This window comes from Phacochoerus africanus, chromosome 8 (assembly GCF_016906955.1).
Source record: "Phacochoerus africanus isolate WHEZ1 chromosome 8, ROS_Pafr_v1, whole genome shotgun sequence".
In the NCBI taxonomy this organism is placed as follows: domain Eukaryota; kingdom Metazoa; phylum Chordata; class Mammalia; order Artiodactyla; family Suidae; genus Phacochoerus; species Phacochoerus africanus.
In genome coordinates, this window is record NC_062551.1 from 72,128,594 (window position 1) to 72,148,878 (window position 20,285).

General features: G+C 46.8%; 1 protein-coding gene across 5 annotated transcripts in view; it reads left to right on the forward strand.

Annotated features, from left to right (window-relative positions):
* VPS13D (vacuolar protein sorting 13 homolog D) overlaps window positions 1-20,285 on the forward strand; it is a 255,497-nt gene that overhangs the window by 193,683 nt on the left and 41,529 nt on the right. For all 5 annotated transcript variants that reach the window (XM_047791889.1, XM_047791884.1, XM_047791885.1 and 2 more), the window contains 2 exons: window positions 8,060-8,192; window positions 11,129-11,324. In XM_047791889.1, the coding sequence (XP_047647845.1) occupies window positions 8,060-8,192; window positions 11,129-11,324 (329 nt within the window). The remainder of the gene's footprint in view (window positions 1-8,059; window positions 8,193-11,128; window positions 11,325-20,285) is intronic.

Genomic DNA, 20,285 nt, shown 5'->3' on the forward strand with positions numbered 1-20,285 from the left:
TGGTGTACACCACGGAGATGTGCTCTTTCTCTGCATTTCAAAATGGTCCCGTTCAAGTCTGGTTATCATCTGTCACCACAAAGATATTACATGATTGACTCTCTTCCCCACGCGGTACCTTTTATCCCTGTGACTCACTTATCTTGTAACTGGAAGCCTGTACCTCTTCACTTCCCTCTCCTGTTTCACTCATTCCCTCCACCCATGGTCTTGCCAGTTTCCTCTGTACAACTGGGTAATAATAGAATCCGCTTCATAGGGTGGTTGTGAGGGTTAAACTAATAAACGATTTCATAGGTGTCAAAGCCTTAGAACAATGCCTGAGACCCAGTAAACACCGCTGGCCTGTGCTTACAGTTCTCGAAGTTATCCTTTGGCCTTCAGCACGTTGAAGCTCTCCTTTACCTGGTCTGCTGCGTGCTCACTTAAAACTTCATTTATTTGAAGAAACCAGTTAGGGAAAGACTTCTTTTCTAAAAAATCTTGTCAAGATATTTCAAACCCTTGGAGTTCCCATCATGGCACAGCAGAAACGAATCCGACTAGGAACCATAAGGTTGCAGTTCGATCCCTGGCCGTGAACTGTGGTGTAGGTCACACATGTGGCTCGGATCCCATGTTGCTGTGGCTTTGGTGTAGGCCAGCAGCTGTAGCTCCGATTAGACCCCTAGCCTGGGAACCTCTGCCTCAGGTGCAGCCCTTAAAAAAAAAAAAAAAAAAAGATATTTCAAACCCTTGAAAAACACAACCTGACTCTTTTGGTAAGAAGCTCAGCTTAAACGGGTGCCTGGCATCTATGATTACAATTTATGATGTCACCCTCTCCTTTCTTCCCAGCCTTTGGCATTAAAGAGAATATAGCTATTCATTTGAAATACAGCGTGCTTTACAAGAATTAAGTCCTTGTGACTGGGAATGAGATAAGTTGGAGCTTCTTTTCTATTGTGAAATGTTCCGTCTCATTTCTAAATTTCTGCATTTTGAGATGTTCGTCTATTTATAATTGACTTCTTTATGCTTTTGCCTTTGTTCCAGAATGGGTGTGAGGTGACTCCTATATTACAGGATGAGACATGCGGGACTCAGCTGGGGAGGGCGGGGAGAGGAAAGGAAGAGATGTGCAGGAATAACCCTTGACATTTGCACGTGGCTTTGTGCTTTCTCCCCCCAAGTATTTTTAAAACCACGGTCTCTGAATTAACCCGGCAACACTGTGGGTGGCGTCCTCCTTGTCTTAGAGATGAAGATGCTGATCCCTGTCGAGAGTGTGTGTTTTGCTCAAGTTCACCTGGCTGATACTGGGATCTGGACTCCTTACTCCCCAAAGCCTGTGTGCTTTCCTAGTGTTGAAATAACTCATCTGCCAAGTCAGGCGTGTGTATAACCATCCTGGAGAGATTTATCCCCCCGCGGCACGGCCCCTCTCACGCTTCAGTCCTGAGCACAGGCCATCTCTGCCCATTGGACCTTGTTGGCAGATGGAGGCCATGTGGGGTGGGAAGGTGTATCCCCTTGACCAGCACCCATTGTAGGGAAAGCGCCTCTGACCCTCCCTCCCCGCCCCACACCCCGCATGCTTCTCGGGGTTTTCAGCTATAGACAAGCGGATGCTGGCTCCTCAATGGTCCCCTTCCCCTTTTGGGGGGAAGCCGCAACAAGGCCTGGCTGAGTAGAGCTAAAGCCAGGACACCATCACACCCACAGCCAACTTAGAGATCTGTCCTTCCCACGCAATGCTGCATACCCAGTGTGGGGAAAACGGGGAAAATTGGACTTGACTAAACCATGACACATGTCTGTTGCTGAAAATCAGTCTTCCTGTTGCTACCTGTGTGTATTCTATTTATTTCTGTGCCTTTAGCCTTACTGCAAACTCTACCAGTCCTTTTCAAAAAAAAGCAAAATCCTATTCCCAGAGTGCTTCAAACCACTCCGAGCTTCTAGATTAATCTGAAACAACATCTGAGTTCATAACTGGGTCAGCATTGCAGAAGAACAAGAGAGACTTGCCAATTCAGCAGGCGTGTGTCTTGGGCTTGTTAGGAACCGGGACTGTCTTGAGGTCTGACTTGTTGCTTATGTTTAGACCTTGTGTGCTGAGATAATTCTGGGTGGTTTAGGATGACTTTGTTTCTTAACTGAAAAGGAGTGTCTGTTGCCTGATAAGTGTTCACCCGTGAAATAGCAACATGGTATATTTCTTAGGGTAGGAGGGCTTTTTAGATCTCCAGAGGCAACCCCCCCAACCCCCTGCCACCGGAAAAAAAAACAAAACAAACCCAAGGTCATTGGCTTAGGCTATTAACTGGAGTAGAATGCCAGTCCTAGCTTTAAAATGTCCACCATTCTTATTCAGGGTCTCTTTGGGATTCTTTCTTATTTCTCTTTTTACTCTCAGGACTGTACATCATTATAACCAAGTAGAACTGAAAACAGACAAACCTGCCCTACTTCTAGTGGATAGAGATCTGGGGTCCAAAAATACCTCTTTCTTGCTAAATCGCAACTTGTGCCATGCCTTTTTTTCCCTAATGCCAGCCCCTAGTCCCAGCGCGCCCCTCCACCGTTAGCTAAGTGAGGACCAGCTGTTTGGTTAACCCTGTGTCATCAACAGACAGCCACTGCTTGTTGGATCACGTTCTCCTTTAACCCTGCCCTGATCACAAGTACCACCAAAAGGGTTTTTCGATGTCAAGGCAGAACTCACATTTCCAGAATCCTTTTAAGCTTGAATATGTTAACAATATGTGTGAAGTGCTGAAGACATCAGTTTTGAAGTGACTTAGATCTTACATGACTTGAAGGAGGTTTTCCTACCAGTCAACTGGCAGAGTCGAAAATGACTCTGAAGTTTAAGCCTCCAGATTGCTTGTAAGAAACTTGGGACAATCCCTGACCCCATGTGTGCTAGACACTGTGTGGGCATTTTGCATGATCTCCTTAACCCTTCAAGGCAGCCCTTTAGACTCGTTTTTTCAAAACTGCACTGAGGTTCCAATAAGTTGAGCAGCTTTCACCAAGATGCATATTTGGTAAGTGGCAGAGGAAGAACCTGACTCTTTGCCCCTGCCTTTGTCTGTATCCGGGCAGCCCCCGCAGAGTTCTCGTCAGTGGACTTCCTTCAGGCACAGGGTCGCTAGGGGTTCTGGGTTTCCACCTTCTAGCATCTCTTGTTGCAGGGGATGCTGATCAGATTTGGGGCTATGCTGGCGACTGAGTCCTACGGCTGTACAGCCTCCTGGAAGAAGGCAGCACTGTCCCTCACAGGCAGACTCCTATCACTTCTGTTCTGTGGTCACATCTGCCCTGGTGACCAGAAAGATGCTGTCACCAGCAATTCCTCATGGAGCAAGGATACTAAAGAGGAAATTTCCATTAGGTAAATAACTGAAAGAAGAACCCCAGAGCTGGGGAGAAATTCAAGCCCAGGCTCCTGTGACACTGGCCAAATATCTTTGGCATCTCATGCTTGCAGAATATCCTAAAAGGGCCAGGGAAACTGATAGGACCAAACAGAGGGACGCAGTGTGAATTTTTTTCTCTTGCATCACTCCAGCATCTCCTTGAATTTCAGTTTTATAAATCACCTGTTCCGAGCCAGGTCCCAAACCCAGGCTAATTTGTCGTGGCTCCATTTCTGTAGGCAGTGGGATTATTTTTGGAAAGGGGGGTACTGATCGTAGCGTGTGTCAGCTACACAGTAGAACTGGCATCTTGAGATATTTTTGAGATTTTTACCCCCTTGCTGAAAATATGGCTTTACAGAAATTAATGGCTTTGGACTGTGGCCAGAATTCACAAGCGTGGTATGTGCTAAAGCGTCCTTCAGTGGAAGAAGGGGGAAATCAGTGCTGTCTTTGCCAGGGTAATAGCAGGCCCTCTGAAGGACATTCCATTCCTCGGAGCCTTTCACTGTAGCTAGGACAGTGTTCACTTGCAGCCTTAAGTTTTTTTTGTGGCCTTGAAATTGCTACCAAAAGAGCTCTGTTGACTTAGGTCCCTGCAAACGCTCCTCTGGTGTTGAGGTGTAGTTCATACCAACTGGAGTTACAGAGCGGCTACAGATTACCCTGCCATCACTGGTCCGTGCTCTCTGCTCTGGTGCTTTTACACCCACTTGACTGGGCATGCACCTGCCAGAGGCTCTACCCGCCCATCCTCTCACTTAACCCTCACAACAGCCCCTCGGAATCTGACTTTACCCACTTCGCACAGGAAGAAATTGAAGTTCAAGTAACACAACACCATTTTTATTGACTGCCTCTTGTATCGGGCTCTGTGCTACGTGCTGCACGTGTATGATCTAATTCTCACACATCCCTGTGGATGGCTGTTCTCACTCTCGTTTGACGAGTGAGAACAGAGGTGAAGTCACTAGTCTTGCAGCTATCAGATGTCACAGTCAGAACCCAACTCAGGTGTCAGTGTCTCACTGTTAAGCCACATACCCATCTTCCCTCCTTGAAGGCGGGAAGCAGAAACCACTTCTGATTTATGCTTCTCATTCACGAGCCTGCCACAGAGCAGGGGTTCCATTCGTGTGTGACTGATTTGCTGATGGACGGGGTGCAGAGCCCAGTTGTACTTGCTCGCATCCTGATGCTCTGCAGTGCCTCTGGGATTAGTTTGCGTTTGTCTGAATATCTGCCTCCAGGCCTCGTTTCCCATTTGGAGCATCTGCTGTGAAAAAGTTTCAACACGAGTTTGATTTTCAGCACATTTTTTGGCTATTCTTTTAAAATGCAGAGGCAGAACTGGGACGAGGCAGTGAAGGATGGCCTGCACCGGTCCCTCCCCCATGATGACATAGCTCTTACGGGGATCTCTGCTCTGCTTCCATGATCATTTTCAAAGTCAAGGACGTGGGTAAAACACTTGCCAGACTTAGGGAAGACCAGTTCCGGAGGGCACCCATCTAGGGTGCTTACTGGAGTCACCTCCCTCTCCAGCCCATGTTTTCTCACCCTGTCTTTAAGGGAGAAATAAGATGCAGGGTGTGATTTCCTTTCCACCGAGGTGGGGAATGAGAGATGGCATTAAGGATGACTAAGTGCTCCCACAGTGAGAGATGGCCACAAGCTTGGTGGTGCCCTGGATTCAATACCCAGAAGCCCGGTGGACTGGCCTCAAGCCCAGCCTTTGACTCTTCATCTGACTGGCTTTGGCTTAATTCCTATAAAACATCTCTCCCCGTAAAACCTTTTTAACCTCTCATCAGAACGGGTTTGGTTGGATCACAGATTTCTCCTTTGTCACAAGTTTTCCACGTTCTCAAAGTCACATTTTTAGGGGTGAAGGCTTTTGTAGTCGTTTCCTGTTAATACAATATCTTCGTACTCTTTACGTCCACTCCCAAGAGGCCAAGGACAAGTTCAGTTGGCCTGCACAGTGGTGGTTTAATAGACGAGAGGTGGGCATTCAGGCGGGGGTCCTGGAGTAAGCTGAGAAGGTTAGGCACCTTCCCCCGCAGTGGTGAGGGCCCTGAGAAGCATGTGGGTGAAGCCCCCATTGAGAGGGAAGAGTGGTCTCTTAGGTCATCTTATCCCATCCTCCTGAGGTCAGCGTGGGTTCTTGTACGAGAACACCCAAGACCAGTCGGTGCTGGGAGTGTCATGGAGGCCTTGAGGCATGGGCTCAAGCGTTGGCATGGGCTCACTCATAAGCCTTGGATAGTAAACTTGTTTTATGGATGGACAGGGGGCAGTTAAGGCAGAGGGGTTGGTTTGGGGCAGTTTGCCTAGATTATTCTCCCATGTTCTCTTAGGGGAAAAGGTATTATGAGGTCTTTAACTTCATTCTGGTCAGCTGCCGGAAATAAGTAGACAGGACCTTCACTTAGTATCTCTCCCAAGAAGATGCTCTCTTCTCCGGGAGAGTGAGAGTTGAATCATCCTCTCACCTCCTTTGTGATGTCAGGGAGAGGCATTTTCGTCTGGCTCTTGAGTGAGGACCACGGCACCCTCCATAATCCCACACGCACAGAGGCGCTTTCCAAAACAAGGCCCGCGTGTCTCCTTCCCTCTCGATTCCCAAGGGCGTACGGTACAGTTTGCGTCCCGGGCTCTCGGTGCTGGCTGTTCTGTGTATGGCCTTGTTATCTCCCCATGAGGCTGTCATCCTTAAGAATGGGTCCGAGGCTGCTGTTGTTTGTATCCTCTGCAGCACCTACATCTGTGCGGGGCCCAGAGAAAGTGCTTAAGAAAGACATTCTCACTTGGACCACGGATCACAGGCTTCAGAGCTGGAAAGGATTTTGGAAACCACCAAGTCCAACACTCTGATTTTATAGATGGTCCCACTCCACAAATTTACTTTGGAGGCTGGTGTTTATCCACTGGAAGGAGAGGGGTTTTTGTTTTTTAACGTGAAAGCCTAGTGTAAATGAGCATAATGCTAAACCTTCGAAAGGCTTTCTTCAAATGGTGCGGGATGATCCTCCTTGGACTGGTAGCTGACTAATAATGACAGTAGGAATGCTAACTAGATTCCATACCCTGAGCCACTGTCACTAATCCTTTCAGCCACGATGCCGTACCTCCAGATGCCGGGAGGGAGGTACAGCAGCCGGCCCCTGGCTCAGGGTCATGGAGCTGCTGGGATGGTTGAGACGAATCCAGTTTGGCCAGACGCCTGAGCTCATGGCCCACAGTGCCCCTCAAGTGGGGTCCCTGCAGAAAGCCCCTGCTTGACATAAAATCCTGTGGTGTCTCTGTCCTAAAGGAAAGTATATAATTAATTTTCATTAACTTCAGTTCTGTGATTAGACAAGGAGTGACAGGGAGGACTAGGCAAAGAGAAAGGGACGCTAGGGACCGCATCCCCAGAAAGGTCCGTGATCACTACCCTAGATGGTGAAAGCATTTGGTCAGAGTAAAGGGACCGAGCTCCCGTGACCTGCTCCAGGGACCGTGGCTCTACATGGAATTGCTGGTTCTTCCTCTGGTCTCTCTCTGTGCCCGGAACTCACCTTCCCTCATCCCCAGGGTCAGAAGCCTCAGGATCGATGGCTTCTGGGGCAGATCGGTGTGCCTCTGCTCACTAAACCAGAGCGAAGTGGCCTTCCCCTGGCGAGGCCACCAGTGCACCGGGTCTTCGCGGCGGGCTGTTTGCCCTGAATCTTTCCTCTGAGCTTAATATCTAAATAACATTCCTGTGAGTTTTCGAAAAGGTTAGTCCTGGGTCATTGGCACTTAAACCACTTGTTTTGGTAGATCCTTCCCGAGAAGGTTAATTATATATTTGATATCCTCCCCTTTCTGTGCCTGAATGATGAGGATAAGTACCCTGTGGTTTATTAACTGTCACGTTAAACCTTTTCAAATTGTCGTGTGACAAAACAGAGTTTTATGTCCTTTTTATCCAGCCTTGATGGATGAGACAGCCTCTCTGGTTAAAGTAAGCCAGGATAAATAAAATCTCTCTGACTTGTCGGGGAGGACTTTGCACTTGAAGTCATGAGTTCAAGTCCGCCACTTCATATGGGCGGTGACTTACCTGTTAACCTTTCCAAGTAATTCATTTTTTCTTTTGACAAGCGGGGCTGGGCACCTAGGCACTTGGTAAACTCTTGAATAAGTGAAAGAAAAGGCATGACTTTGGAGCGGTTCGTATCTCTAAAACTTTGGATGTCAGGTCCTAAAGCAGCAGTTCGCCACATTTCCTATTTTGAATCCCGCTTTTTTGGGAGTGAAGAGCCTCTTTCTTTAGCGTTACAGAACCCAAAGCTCACCTCTCCTCCCCCGGGCCACTTGGTTATACCCTGACTTTTTCAGTAAGGTTTCCGATAGGAAGGTAAATGTTGTCGTGAATTTTTAGTAGTTGTTTGCAAGTCCACCAGTAGTTGTAAACATCCCACAATTCGATCTGTATCCAGTGCTTGAAATAACACTCTTCTGGGACGCACGGTGTATGTAATTTGGCAGTTAATCTCTCTTTCTCAGCCAGTATGTACTGAATCCCAGCTAGAAGCAAGGGCAGGTATTTATTTAAAATAATTAAAACAATCAAAAGAGTGCCAGGGCTTTAAAACTCATTTCCGTCTGTCTTTCGTTCACTCCAGTTTGCAGGGACGCTCTCGGATGGCTTGGGGAAGACGATGGACAATCGCCATCAGTCGGAGCGGGAGTACATCAGATACCACGCGGCCACGAGCGGTGAGCACCTGGTAGCTGGCATCCACGGCCTGGCCCACGGTGAGTCATGTGACACCAGGCTGGAGGAGACAGGCTCTTTGGCCAGGGCGCCTCCGAGGCGCCTCACAGCCTGCCCAGTTGCAGGAGGAAATCCTAGCTTGGTGTCTGGGTGTGCCTGCCAGCCTTCCAGCTTCTCTTGCAACTGAGATGTTTCAGCCTGTGAGGACTCTTCATTCCTTTTCAGACTGTTGTGCACGTTGCAGTCCCTTCCTGTTCTCTGGCTTCTGTCCCCAAAGAGTCCTGAGGTGGACTCATCTGAACTCCTCTTTAGCATGTAGGACTGCCGCTTCGAGGCATGCCTTCTGCTTCCCCATCATTCCTTCCAGAGAAAGCCAAGCATGAAATTGGCTGCCAGGTTGGTGGCCCAGATGTTGTTGAGTCTTGTATAAATGTACATTCACAAGGATTATAAATCCATGTGCCCAAAAGATGGAGGTGATGGCATGGAAAGAAGTCTCTCTATTTGTCTGAACTTCTGACTTCGAATGCTTTAATCTGACTCATTTGCCTTTTGTTGCGGCAACAACTTCTAAGCCTTGCGTTGAAGGCCCTAGGAAAGTAAACGCCACCAGCTCTTCCCGCCCATGTCCCCCAGCTGCACTGTATTTCACCACCCAGAGCTGCGTCCTGCTCCCCAGACACGCCTCCAGGTCCTTGCCCACCCACGTTTCTTCTGCCATCCCCTCCTCTGCTTCACAGCCTTGCCTATCAAAATCCTGCTCAACCCATAGTTCCAACACAGATGTCACTGGCCAGCGCCACTGTCCCCAGCTAGAATCAGTGCTGATGAGAGCACCCAGGGCTCTGGGTTGTGGGTGTAGCCAGCTGGGTGGGCTCTGCTCTCCTGATAGACAGTGAGGCCAGGAGAGCATGAAGACCATCTCATGTCCACCTTGCTACTTGTGGTACCTCACCTGGTAACTGGTATATGGCTCATGCTCAGTGTGTGGACCAGATTCTTAGGCATAGTTTGGAGCTTATCAGAGTTATGTCAAGATTAATTAGTTAATTAATTAGGGTTTGGGGGGGTGTTTTTTTAGGTCCACACCTGCAGCATGCGGAAGCTCCCAGGCTAGGGGCCGAATCAGAGCTATAGCTGCTGGCCTACACCACAGCCACAGCAACACGGGATCCAAGCCGGATCTATGATCCACACCACAGCTCACTGCGACACTGGGTCCTTAACTCACAGAGTGAGGCCAGGGATCAAACCCGCATCCTTAAGGATATTTGTTGGGTTCGTAAACCACTGAGCCACGACGGGAACACCTGATCAAATCTTGATTATCTGACCTTGGAGGAAGAAGGAATGTACATAATAAAAAAATCATTTTTTTTTTCTTCATGCTTAGGACAGAGTTTTTGTTTATCAAATTTCCTAATGGTGAGGTTTGGATCAAAGTGCCTCTGCTTTTCCTAAGCCTGCCCAACCAGAAAGCACGGAGACATTGAGCTACAAGTAAAATTTAGCTGAAATTAATCTGTTTATGGACTTGAAAAGTTGATTGTTGCACAGTCATCTGGAATAACAATTTAATCATTCTTCCTAGTAACTGTAATGATATGCGTCAGACTAATAGAGGACTGACTTTGAATGACTTTTAAAGTGCTTTGCTACGTGTAATTGCCTTTATCTGTCCCACACCCTCATGGTGCAGAGAAAGCCCGGCCATCCTCACTTTTTAGATGGACGTACCAGGGTGCAGGGAAAATGGGTGACGGGTTTGAGGTTGCAAACCCTCTTCCAACCAAGAATCTCCCAGATGATATGTGCAACACCTCCAGGTTCCTAAGACCAGGAACCCGTGGCATCATCCAGGGAGGACCCCTGGGCTCTGGGTTATACGAAAGCAGCAGCCTAGAGTGAGATCCTTCCTTCAGGATGAAAAAAAACCCCTTAAAAGATAACAACCAGAATCGGTTCAATCCCTCTGGTTTAAAGATTGGGAGTCAGGCTTCGTTCTCTCTGTAGGCCCTGCTGGCCCCGGGTTCAGTTACATTCTGTCTCTATCATCAACTTTGTCCAAAAGTTTGGGAAAGGCGTGTCGCCTCACTGGAGCAAATGGACCCAGAATCCAAAAGAAATGCTGTGACTTGTTAGTGCATTCTCGCCCAAGGAATTTCCTTTACCAATTTGTCTCACTAGAGCTGAAGAGTCTAGAGAGCGTCCTCCTCCCCCCACCGGCAAAGGGTAAACATCCTGTGAGTGTCCCTGGCACAAATCCTGGAAATGCATCTTCTGTGCAGCGCCTGTGTCCTCTCCAGCCTCTGCCCATTTCTGGCCGCTTCGAGGCTCTCTAAGGTCATTGCTGTCAACTCTCAAAAGGGAATGTCTTCTTGACCTAGTCTAGTCCTTTGGACCGATCCATCGAGGGTCCCGGCTGGCTCTGGCAGCTTGGCGTGAACCCTTCGTCAGGGCAGCACCCTTCACTCCAGTTGCCTGCACCTGTCTTAGCAAAATGGGCAGTAGCTTCTACTCCATCTCAGGCATTTGGTGGTGGTGGCCACTCACACAGTATTCCTTGAAAACTGACGATTTATATTTAATTATCTCCCTGCCTTATATTTTATAGGATCCCAGCTTTCCCCAAGGGCCCTCTTTGCCAGTCTGTTGATTTAATCCTACATCCGCACCCTCTCCTGATTGCCCATATGCTGTTCAAGCTCTGGAATTAAAAAGTAGCCACTGTGAACCTCTTAGCTGTCCAGAACACTTTACTTCTGACTCATTTGTACTGTCCATTCTCTAACTCTAAACTCAGTGGGCACATCTGCACACCTCCCTATCTTGAGTTGGCCCGCCTGTGGCCTATCAAGAGAGGGCCGTTCTGCCCCTAAGTTTACCTTGCTGGGTGCTTGGAATTGAGGGGTTTGGCTTTACATGCTTTTGCTTTTGTCCTTGGCCAGGTTACAGTGGCCCTTGTCTTTTTTGCTAGGTATCATTGGTGGACTGACCAGTGTTATCACCTCGACCGTGGAAGGTGTGAAAACAGAAGGGGGTGTCAGCGGTTTCATATCTGGCCTTGGGAAAGGGCTTGTTGGCACTGTAACCAAGCCAGTAGCGGGCGCCCTGGATTTTGCATCAGAAACAGCCCAGGCGGTGAGAGACACAGCCACACTTAGTGGCCCCAGGTCAGTGGTCGTGGGGTGGGGAGTGGCTTTTGCAGTTTCCAGCCCCAGGTCTGCTGCCTCGCCTAATCCATACTGATGTGTTTAATCACACACTGTCTGACTTAATGATGGGATTTTTAAAAGTTTTAATTCATGTAACCTGACCTGCCTAATGTAAATACATGAAAAATCTGGCGTAAATGTTTCCAGATCTATACTTAGATAAATCTGTATCTGTCTATCTGTATCTGCATATACTGGATATACGTGTGCGTGATGTCATTTTTCTTCATCAGAGGAGTCTGAATTCTGATTGCACCCTTACAGACCTCCCCTGTTCACCAAACCAGCTAGACCCTCATGCGCCCATTAAGAAACTCCCAGGCCATGGGCTGTGTCTTGCCCACACAGCTCTGGAATCCCCACAGTTGCGGTTCACCACGCGGGTCTGTCCCTTCTTGGTTCTCCCTCCATCTGAAAGGGCCAGAAACTCCCCAAGGACGCTGGCAGTTCTTCCGTGGGATGCTGTCTTGCCTGGATACCAGCTGAGACAGGAGATCAGCGACAGCCCATGTGGCTCCAAATCCCATAGAGTCCGGCTATTTTAACTTTGCTATTTGTGTTAGTGGCCTATTTTAGCCTCCCTTTTTCCGAGTGACTAATTGGGGATCTCATCAACAAAGGGCATAGTGAATGTTACAGTCCCCGGCCAAGCTGGACTCCACTTAAGCCCAGAAGGATTTTGCTGCTGCCTGGTGAATAGATATTCCCTGAGTGAGTTAGTGAGCCTTTTTCAAATGCCTCGGGCCTGGGCCATCCACACCCTGTCGCTCCTGCAGATAGAATTTGAAGCAAAGTTGTCCCCAATTAAAATGAATCCATTTTCTGTCACCAGGAAACCTTCCTGGTAACACATTGCTGCAGTAGGGGAAATGCTTAGGATTGTAGACTGGGACCACGTAATATGTTCTGCCAGAATGTCTTCCATCTGGAAGCAGCTGCTTTTAAAAAAAAAAGGGTCTGTAGAGTTTACTTTAGTTAAGCTACATTCTATTCTCAGACGCAGAACTGAAACAGGGCTCGCGTATATTGTGAAGCATTTATGAAGCTGGGGAGAGGATCAGTAGTGAGGCTTCAGAAGTATTTCCAGTTAATTTTTCCACGTCTGCTCAAAGCTCAAGAAGTCCACCTCTAGTATTTGGTCAGGACAGTAGGACCCTAATGAGGCATGAGCAAATCCAGGCCCCGAAGAGACTCCAGAAGATCCATCCTTATCCTTAAAACCCCAAAGTGGTCAAGGAGCTGAGTGATTTGTTTCCTAAGGGGGTTGAGGTATACCAGTTAAGTTTTAGAAATATTAAATATTATTATTTTGTGCTGCAAACTTAAATGATGTTGAGCAGAAGGCAATCACTTGCATTTTATACAAAGTCAGTTTGGAAGTCTTGATAAAGCTTTGTTTGGGTTCTTAAGAGCCACAAGAATGGCACAGAATGGTTGCTGCCAAAAGAAAGGTGTTATTGTCATTTTTGCCAGTTGTCCAGCTTTGCCACAGAAGGTTCTTTTTGGTGTCAGCCAGTGTATATCCATCACACTTTCATTTTCAGTTGGTAAATATCGATGGGAAATTGCCTAAGAACTCGGGGCTGGGAATATAGCAGAAAGCAAGGCTGTCCCTGGTCTTAAATAACTTCCAGTTGAGAAGCAGCAGACATAAAGCCAGCAATCACATGAATAATTATTTGCTAAAACTGTGATAAATGACACGGGAGATTTACAAAGTGCTGTGAGACTCTAGGACTGCAAAAGGTGAGGAGTTGAAGGAGGTTTGCTAACGTCTGGTCATTGGGGTCAAGAAAGCCTTTTCTAGGGAAGTGATGTTTGAGATGAAACCTGAGGTATAAGTACCAGTTGGCCGGGTGAAGGAAGAAAGAATCACGTTCCAGGCAAAGGGGGACAAAGCAGCTCTGCAGCTCGCCTCAGAGCAAACAGCCATCAGGCCGTCTAACTGAATTTGCTAGAACTGCTATCTTCCACTCACTCCTCCTAGAAACAAAGCCATAGTGATGAATGAGGAGCAGCCAGGTAGCCATGGACCTGCGGACATGGAAGCTCAAAGGCAGGGAAGATAAACTGCCGCCTCTCCTCTCTGTTCCTGGAGGAGCCGGAAGGGGGAAGCCATGACCGCAGTTAGCACGTGCTAGACGCAGGCTAACTGAGGGCCTCTAAGAAATCTGGCCCTTTAGCCTTGCACTGAAAGGCATTACAGAGTCTTCTGAAACTCTTTAACCGATTTCCCGTAGTCCATTCATCTAGGTCCAAAAGTAGGGTTATTAATGAGGCATCATGCATTAGAGAAAAAAGAACACTTGACCTGGAGAACAGTAGCACTGGGTCCCAGCCCTCTTGCTTATTAGCTTGGGGCCCTTGGTCAAGCCTCCTAGCTGCAAGAAACCTCAGTTTTTTCTCTATAAACTGGGGATAAATATACCTGTTTATTTATTCTATTTCTGAGATATTTAAAGCCCAACCAGGAGTTCCCATCGTGGCACAGTGGTTAACAAATCTAAGAACCATAAGGTTGCAGGTTTGACCCCTGGCCTTGCTCAGTGGGTTAAGGATCCGGCGTTGCCGTGAGCTGTGGTGTAGGTCGAGGATGCAGCTCAGATCCCGCATTTCTGTGGCTGTGGTGTAGGCTGGTGGCTACAGCTCCGATTAGACCCCTAGCCTGGGAACCTCCATATGCCACAGGAACGGCCCTAGAAAAGGCAAAAAGACAAAAAAAAAGCCCAACCAGAGCTCTTTTAATATGGAAACTATAAAGAACTATAACATGCTGGGTGATATTACTTTTGAAAGTCACATTAGAGGAGCACAAAGAGTTTTGCAGGTGGAAAAATGTTTCAGTGCCTTCAGGGTTTGTTCTGATGACACTGTGATCTCTTAGAAACGTACTGGTTCTACCTAGGGATAAATCACCCTGATTTCTTGGAAGTGAGTTCTAACCATCTCCAACCATCCCAGTTGATTGAACAGGATCCAGGGGTGTTACTCAGGGTTTTTCCCCACTGTTTAGACAACAGGGACTAACAAATGATTTGAAGGGATTAGAAGTGAGATTCTGACCGAGGGCTGACCTGAGCCTAGGGACTGAGCCAGGGATAGAACCCAGGAGTCCCAGGGCTCAGCCTCCAAGTCTGCTCTTGGAATGAGACTTTCTGCTTCCTTTGTGATATTTCATCCAAGTGAAGGCTTAGATCTTAGCATCTATGTTTTAAATGACCCAAATTTTAAGCAGATGATAGCAAAGTGAGCCATAAAACTGTGAAAGACTATTCCTTCCAGTAATCCCTCTGAAAAGTGTCCTTACAGGAAATATTGGCTCCTTTCTGTGTTTATTTGAACATGATTTTATTTATAGGGAGTTCCCCCCCCCAACTTGAGTTCTATTCGATTAAAATACTTCCAGGTTCCTCTCCCTGTTGGAGTGTGCAGGCGTTCCAGAAAGACAGCCACCTAGCTTTTCCCCGAAATTTCCACGCCATCTAACAGTCCTCGGGCAGGCAGGTGGGGGTGGGGGAGAGGCGAGGGCGGAGGACAGCAGAGCCTTTGGCCTCAGCATGAATGCTGGGACCAATATCCCCTGCTGCATTTGTTAACCGTGCAAGTATGTGTGGTTTGGAACTGAAGTAGGAAGCCTTTTCCAAGGCAACGTTCTGCTGGCTCAGGTTGCATCTTCTCGTCTACGTGTATCAAGCCACATTTGTCTGTTCCCAAGGAAAGTTTATGAAAATGGCACAGACACAGCCACACTCGCAGTGCCACTGAAGCCATGTAGAAAAGCCCGCCGCCCTTGACGAGACCTGGCCAGAGCAGGGCAGCCGTCGGCCTGCACGTCCCATTCTCAGCTGGTGTGGTGCTATTTGCTGGGAGTCTTTGAAATGATACTTCGTTCAGAAGCTGCAGAGATCCAGGAGCAGCCATTTCACAATAGGAGGCACCAACACCGTGGAAAAGAGAGGAGGGCCTGACCCTGAGCTGTGTATTTGCTTGTTTATTTCTCTTAATACCCTGCACGGTGGACTGTGGGTCATGTGCCATTTCAAGGAAGTAGTAGATGAGGATTTATGAAGCCGAGACCCTGAGGTTTCCTCCAAAATACTTCTTCACCTTTTTCGTCAAGACCCAAAAGAGGAGGGGAGAAGTGGGAGTTGGCAGGACTTGAAATATTTAAACTAATTTAGCAAAGCTCAGGAGTGTTGGAGCTTATCTCATTATTTAAGTTAGATAAGGAGGAAGGGGGACTCTGAAGGAAAAGGACAGATCTGTCTTTACGAACAGAGCCATCAGACTCTGAGAATGTTCTGGAATCCCAGGACCCTTGTACGGTGCACGTAGACGTCAATCCCCGTTGCTCTGAGAGCTATGGAGTAACCTTTTGGTTGCTCTCACAGAAAAGACTGATGGTGAGCATATTCGATTTCTTCAATGAAAACACTCCCAAGATGCCACCAAAAATTTGTTGGAAATTAATGGAGACTTTCCACTAATGGCCTCATAGATGTGAAAATGAAGTGTTTTTTTTTTGTTTTTTTTAAGGAAAAGCCCTTTTTGTTACCCTGTTTGCATCTTACCCAAGATAAAAGGGTTAAGACCCCTATGGGTCATCAGAGCCTGAACGCTGTCAGGCTGGACAGGTGAGAAGGAAGTCAGCAAAGGGATTTAGGAAAGGCATCCCCTGCTCTTAGTCCGGCAACCCTGCTGCTAACTGTTCTGCTCTGAAAGCAGCCATTTATTTGCTCTTCTTGGTATTACATGTACCACATCAAGCAGAATTGGTTTGAGTCAAGCCTATAGGGAACTTCCAAAAGTAAAATAACTAATAAAAATTCACGTTTGTTATGATGTACAGTGCTCTCAATTTTTTCCACCAGTGTTCCCTCTAAGGCAGAGGAGGGTGGACTGATACCCCACATAGCTGGAGGCCAATCAAGTTCATCATCTCTTGGAAAGTGTCTCTTTTATCTTAAAGCTATAAGTGAATTTTACAGTTTATCCCATGTTGGTTTTAATAAGGTACTATTTCTCATTGGCGCCCAATAAAATTATCCATTCAGAAAGATATACCAGGTCATCCCATAGCCACTGCCTCTTGCTCATTTAAGAAGTACAGGATACCCTTCTAGATGAGTTCCATAGACCCTCGTAGCACTGCTATAAAGACACAGTTATTGGTCTGGGTGAAAAGCAAGAGCCTAGCACAGGTTCGACCCCGAGGCTCTGTTTCTCATCTTGGGGTGCATCTGTCTATCGGCTTGGTCGCCATCTGCTGCTGGGGGCAGCCAGTGCATGAGGTGACATGTCACTTTTATCACGAGAAGGAATTCGATTTCAGTGAAACTGAAAAATGAGTTTTGCATCCGACTGAAGGGAAGGGACTGTTTGTATCTGTCCTGTTGTCCAAAGGGGGCACCGTGGCTCTAGGGGAGCCCCTTTGTCCTCTCCTCCCCCCTGGGTGTGCGCGAGGTGAGGGCCCCGTGTTCTCCTGATCTCGCCACACCAGGCCCTTCCCAAGAACACTGGAAGGCAGATGGACCCTTTCCCCCGCTCCTCCTGGCAAACCCAGAAGCCACAGCAGCGCTCAGAGCTGTGTTAATGGGGTTCAGTGCCTCACTCGGGCCTGATGTTAAGCTGATGAAGTTACAGGATACGGTATTTTTAAGAAACATCTTAACAATCCTTCCTGCCTTTTAAGTTAAAATTCCTGTCACAGGAACACAAGCACAGAAAGCTTATTTAGTAAGACAGACTTCTTCCCTCTTGCTGAACCCTAAACACTGTGCTCCCCTTTCACTCAAAGGCTCCAGACGATGCATTGCTCATTATAACTTATGGAAAGCTCAAATCTGTGGATGGGAAAAAAAAAAAAAAGCGTGTGTGTGTGTGTTCCTGCACACACATATTTGAGAAAAGCCTTTCCATTTCTGAAATCCCATGACTCATTTGTATGCAAGATTATCTGTTAGGGAAAAAACCACTTTTTTGGTCATGGTACATTATAATCGTTTCTAGAAAGGAGAACGTCTATTTTTTGCCATTTTTGGCTTGCAGACATGGCTGGCTTTATGAAAACAGCACTATCCTGCTTCCAAAAGTAAAAATAAATTGAATTCAGGCATGTACATTTTTAGTATACCATCCTGGTATCTCAACTAGTAGGTCTTGGCTTGAAGACAATAGACTGGAAATTGTGATGGTTTTCTGACTTTGGTTTCTTCCACTTAAAAATGAAAGCGTCTAGCCCTTGAACATGTAGTCACTCCTTCCTTGTTCAGTGACTTGATTTTTAAAACTCTGGAATGGCACCCAATCTTACCTATGTAAAATATGCATTTGAGATTTTTGCTTTGAACTTCAGAAGAAACAGAAGAATATTGCTCCCTGAGAAAAATGTGTATTAGAGAAGAACGAAAAGCCACTTACTGTTGGTAGAATTCCTCTACAGAGGCAGTGGGTCTTGATGGCAACCCTATGTCTGTCGTGGTTTTCCCTTATAAAATCTTCCTCTTTGCTCAGGATGAAATTGGGGTCTCCCTTAAAGAGAGGGTCCAGGTTTCCGTTCATATCCCTGGCTCCTGGAGCGCTTTGACAGTAAGAGGATTCTGCGCTACACAGAGGCCAGGGGGCTAGCGGAGAGCCAGACAGCAGAAGGCCGTAGCATTGTTTTTCAAATAAAGCGTTGTGGAGTTCCCTTGTGGTGCAGCCAGTTAAGGATCCGGCATTGTCACTGAAGCACCTGGGGTCACTGCCGTGTGTGTGCAGGTTCAGTCCCTGGCCTGGGAACTTTCACACGCTGTGGGCACAACCAAAAAAAAGAAAAAAGAAAAAACCAAAACAAAGATACAAGTAAAGCCTTGTAATCTTCGGTGGAGAAAAATGTAGGTGTGAGTGTAATCCAGCCTGACTCTCTTGGCCCCTGTACCTGTATTTCGTATTCTTTTGCCAGACTGCCTCTCAAAGACAGACTTTTGCTAAGTTTCTCACTAATTTGTCAAAGGGAGGGGAAACGAGATTGAGTTAGGAAAACATTTTAATCACAGTTGACCCTAGAAAAAATGTTTTATATTGATTGGGCTTATAGAACTCAAATCAGGTTAACAGTGTTACCAATCTATATCCTTAGTGGATTTACTGTAATTCATAGAGGAAGCTTATTTCTAATTAGCACAAAATTTATACATATGGATCCTTTTAGAATGGAGTCTCTCAAGATATGATCTAAGGACCCCTGAGGAACCCCTAAACCTTTCAGAGATCTGTAAGGTCAAACCTATTTTTATATATTTATATATTCATTCATTCATAGATAGATAAACAAGTATTTTTATAATAATATTCTCTGATGAATGCACAGCAGAGTTTTCTAGAAACTATACAATATGTGATATTGCAACAGATGGGGTGTGGAAGCAGATAAGAGAATGCAGCTGTTTTCTATTAAGTAAGACTTAAAGAGATTTTTCAAAGATGTAAAACAATGCCACTCTTTGCACCTTCTGTGACCCCATGAATATGCCACTGGCCAACAAATACCTGTCCCTGGTTCATTTCCCCGACAGGCTGTACTGTTTGGAGCTCTGGTGATGATCTCTCACCCGGCTGATAAATGGCACATATCGGCATTGGTGGATTAATGTGGATTCAACTGTAGGAGCCGCTGTCATGTGATGCTTCACTTTGGCTTTCTGCCAACAGTTGTCAGCCCTCCTGGTTTGCTCCCAACTTTTACTGGGTTTCTTGAAGTAACAATTGGAGAGATTTTATCACGCATCAGAAAGACCTCTCACAATCATTTACCTAATTTAATCCTTCACCTTAACCTACCATCCCAATAAATTTTCACTTCAGCAGCAGGTGAGTGCACAGCAGATTACTTCAAAGCGCAAAAGGTCCATCTTGTCCAAAGGCCACCTGGTTGTGGCAGCAGTGCCCTGAGTGAGCGCTCGCAGGAAATCGAGAAGGTGTATCTCTGTCAGAGTTGACTTGGCAAAACCTCCGTTTTTCACCCTAGCAAATTAGGTGGAGCAGGATAAAGCCTGACTATTTGGATAAGCTCCTTTGAACTCCTTGTGGAAAGTGGTTTTTATGGGGCAGTTGTTCTTTGTTAACACCAGAGACAGCTCCTCGTCGATTTTCCCCAAACATACTTCAAACATAGATAATGGCCGGGGTGACCCAAGCTGTATCATAAAATCCCAGGGGCCGCTGAAAACTTCAAAGCAGAGTCGGAGCGAAACTTCTCATCTCATGATGAGGGGTACAGGTCACAGGAGTCCTGGCTCACCCTGGTGGGTTGGGGCTGGTTGAATCCAGTGTGACCTCACTGAGTACCTCCGGCCTGGACAGAGGACAGGGCTCCTTGGTCCGCAGATTGTACTGAGCATCCCCAGCAGCACAGTGAGGGTAGTAAGACTGGCACCTGCCCACTTCCCAAGGCATCAGAGGCCAAACTACCATGGATGAACGCTTTCATATCCTTACTGAAAAGATGCGAACCTCAGAGTTTTGATGTTTTGTTTGCGCTATTGAGAGGCCCCACTAATTCAGCGGAGCCAGTTTTGAACTCGTGATATTCTGACCCGATTGCTTGGTGAGCTCAGTGGTTCATACGGAGGTGAACTGACAGTAGAAATTCATCAAGCGGTGAAGTATTGACTGCCTACTGTATTCCAGGCATATAATAGGTATCCGGTACGGAGAAGATTTAAGTACTAGAGGACAGACTGCTTTGAAGACTCTTCTAGATTTCTGAGAATCATCAGGCTGTTAGTGGTTAATATTCTTAAGTTAGTCTTATCCGTTCATTAAAGCAAGTTCCCTATACCTTTCTTGAAGTAGCCCTTTATTAGTGCTTTGACTTGCTATTTGTTCCTGAAAGCAACAAAATTCCGTTTGTATGGTGGTGTATATTGTATGTGTGTC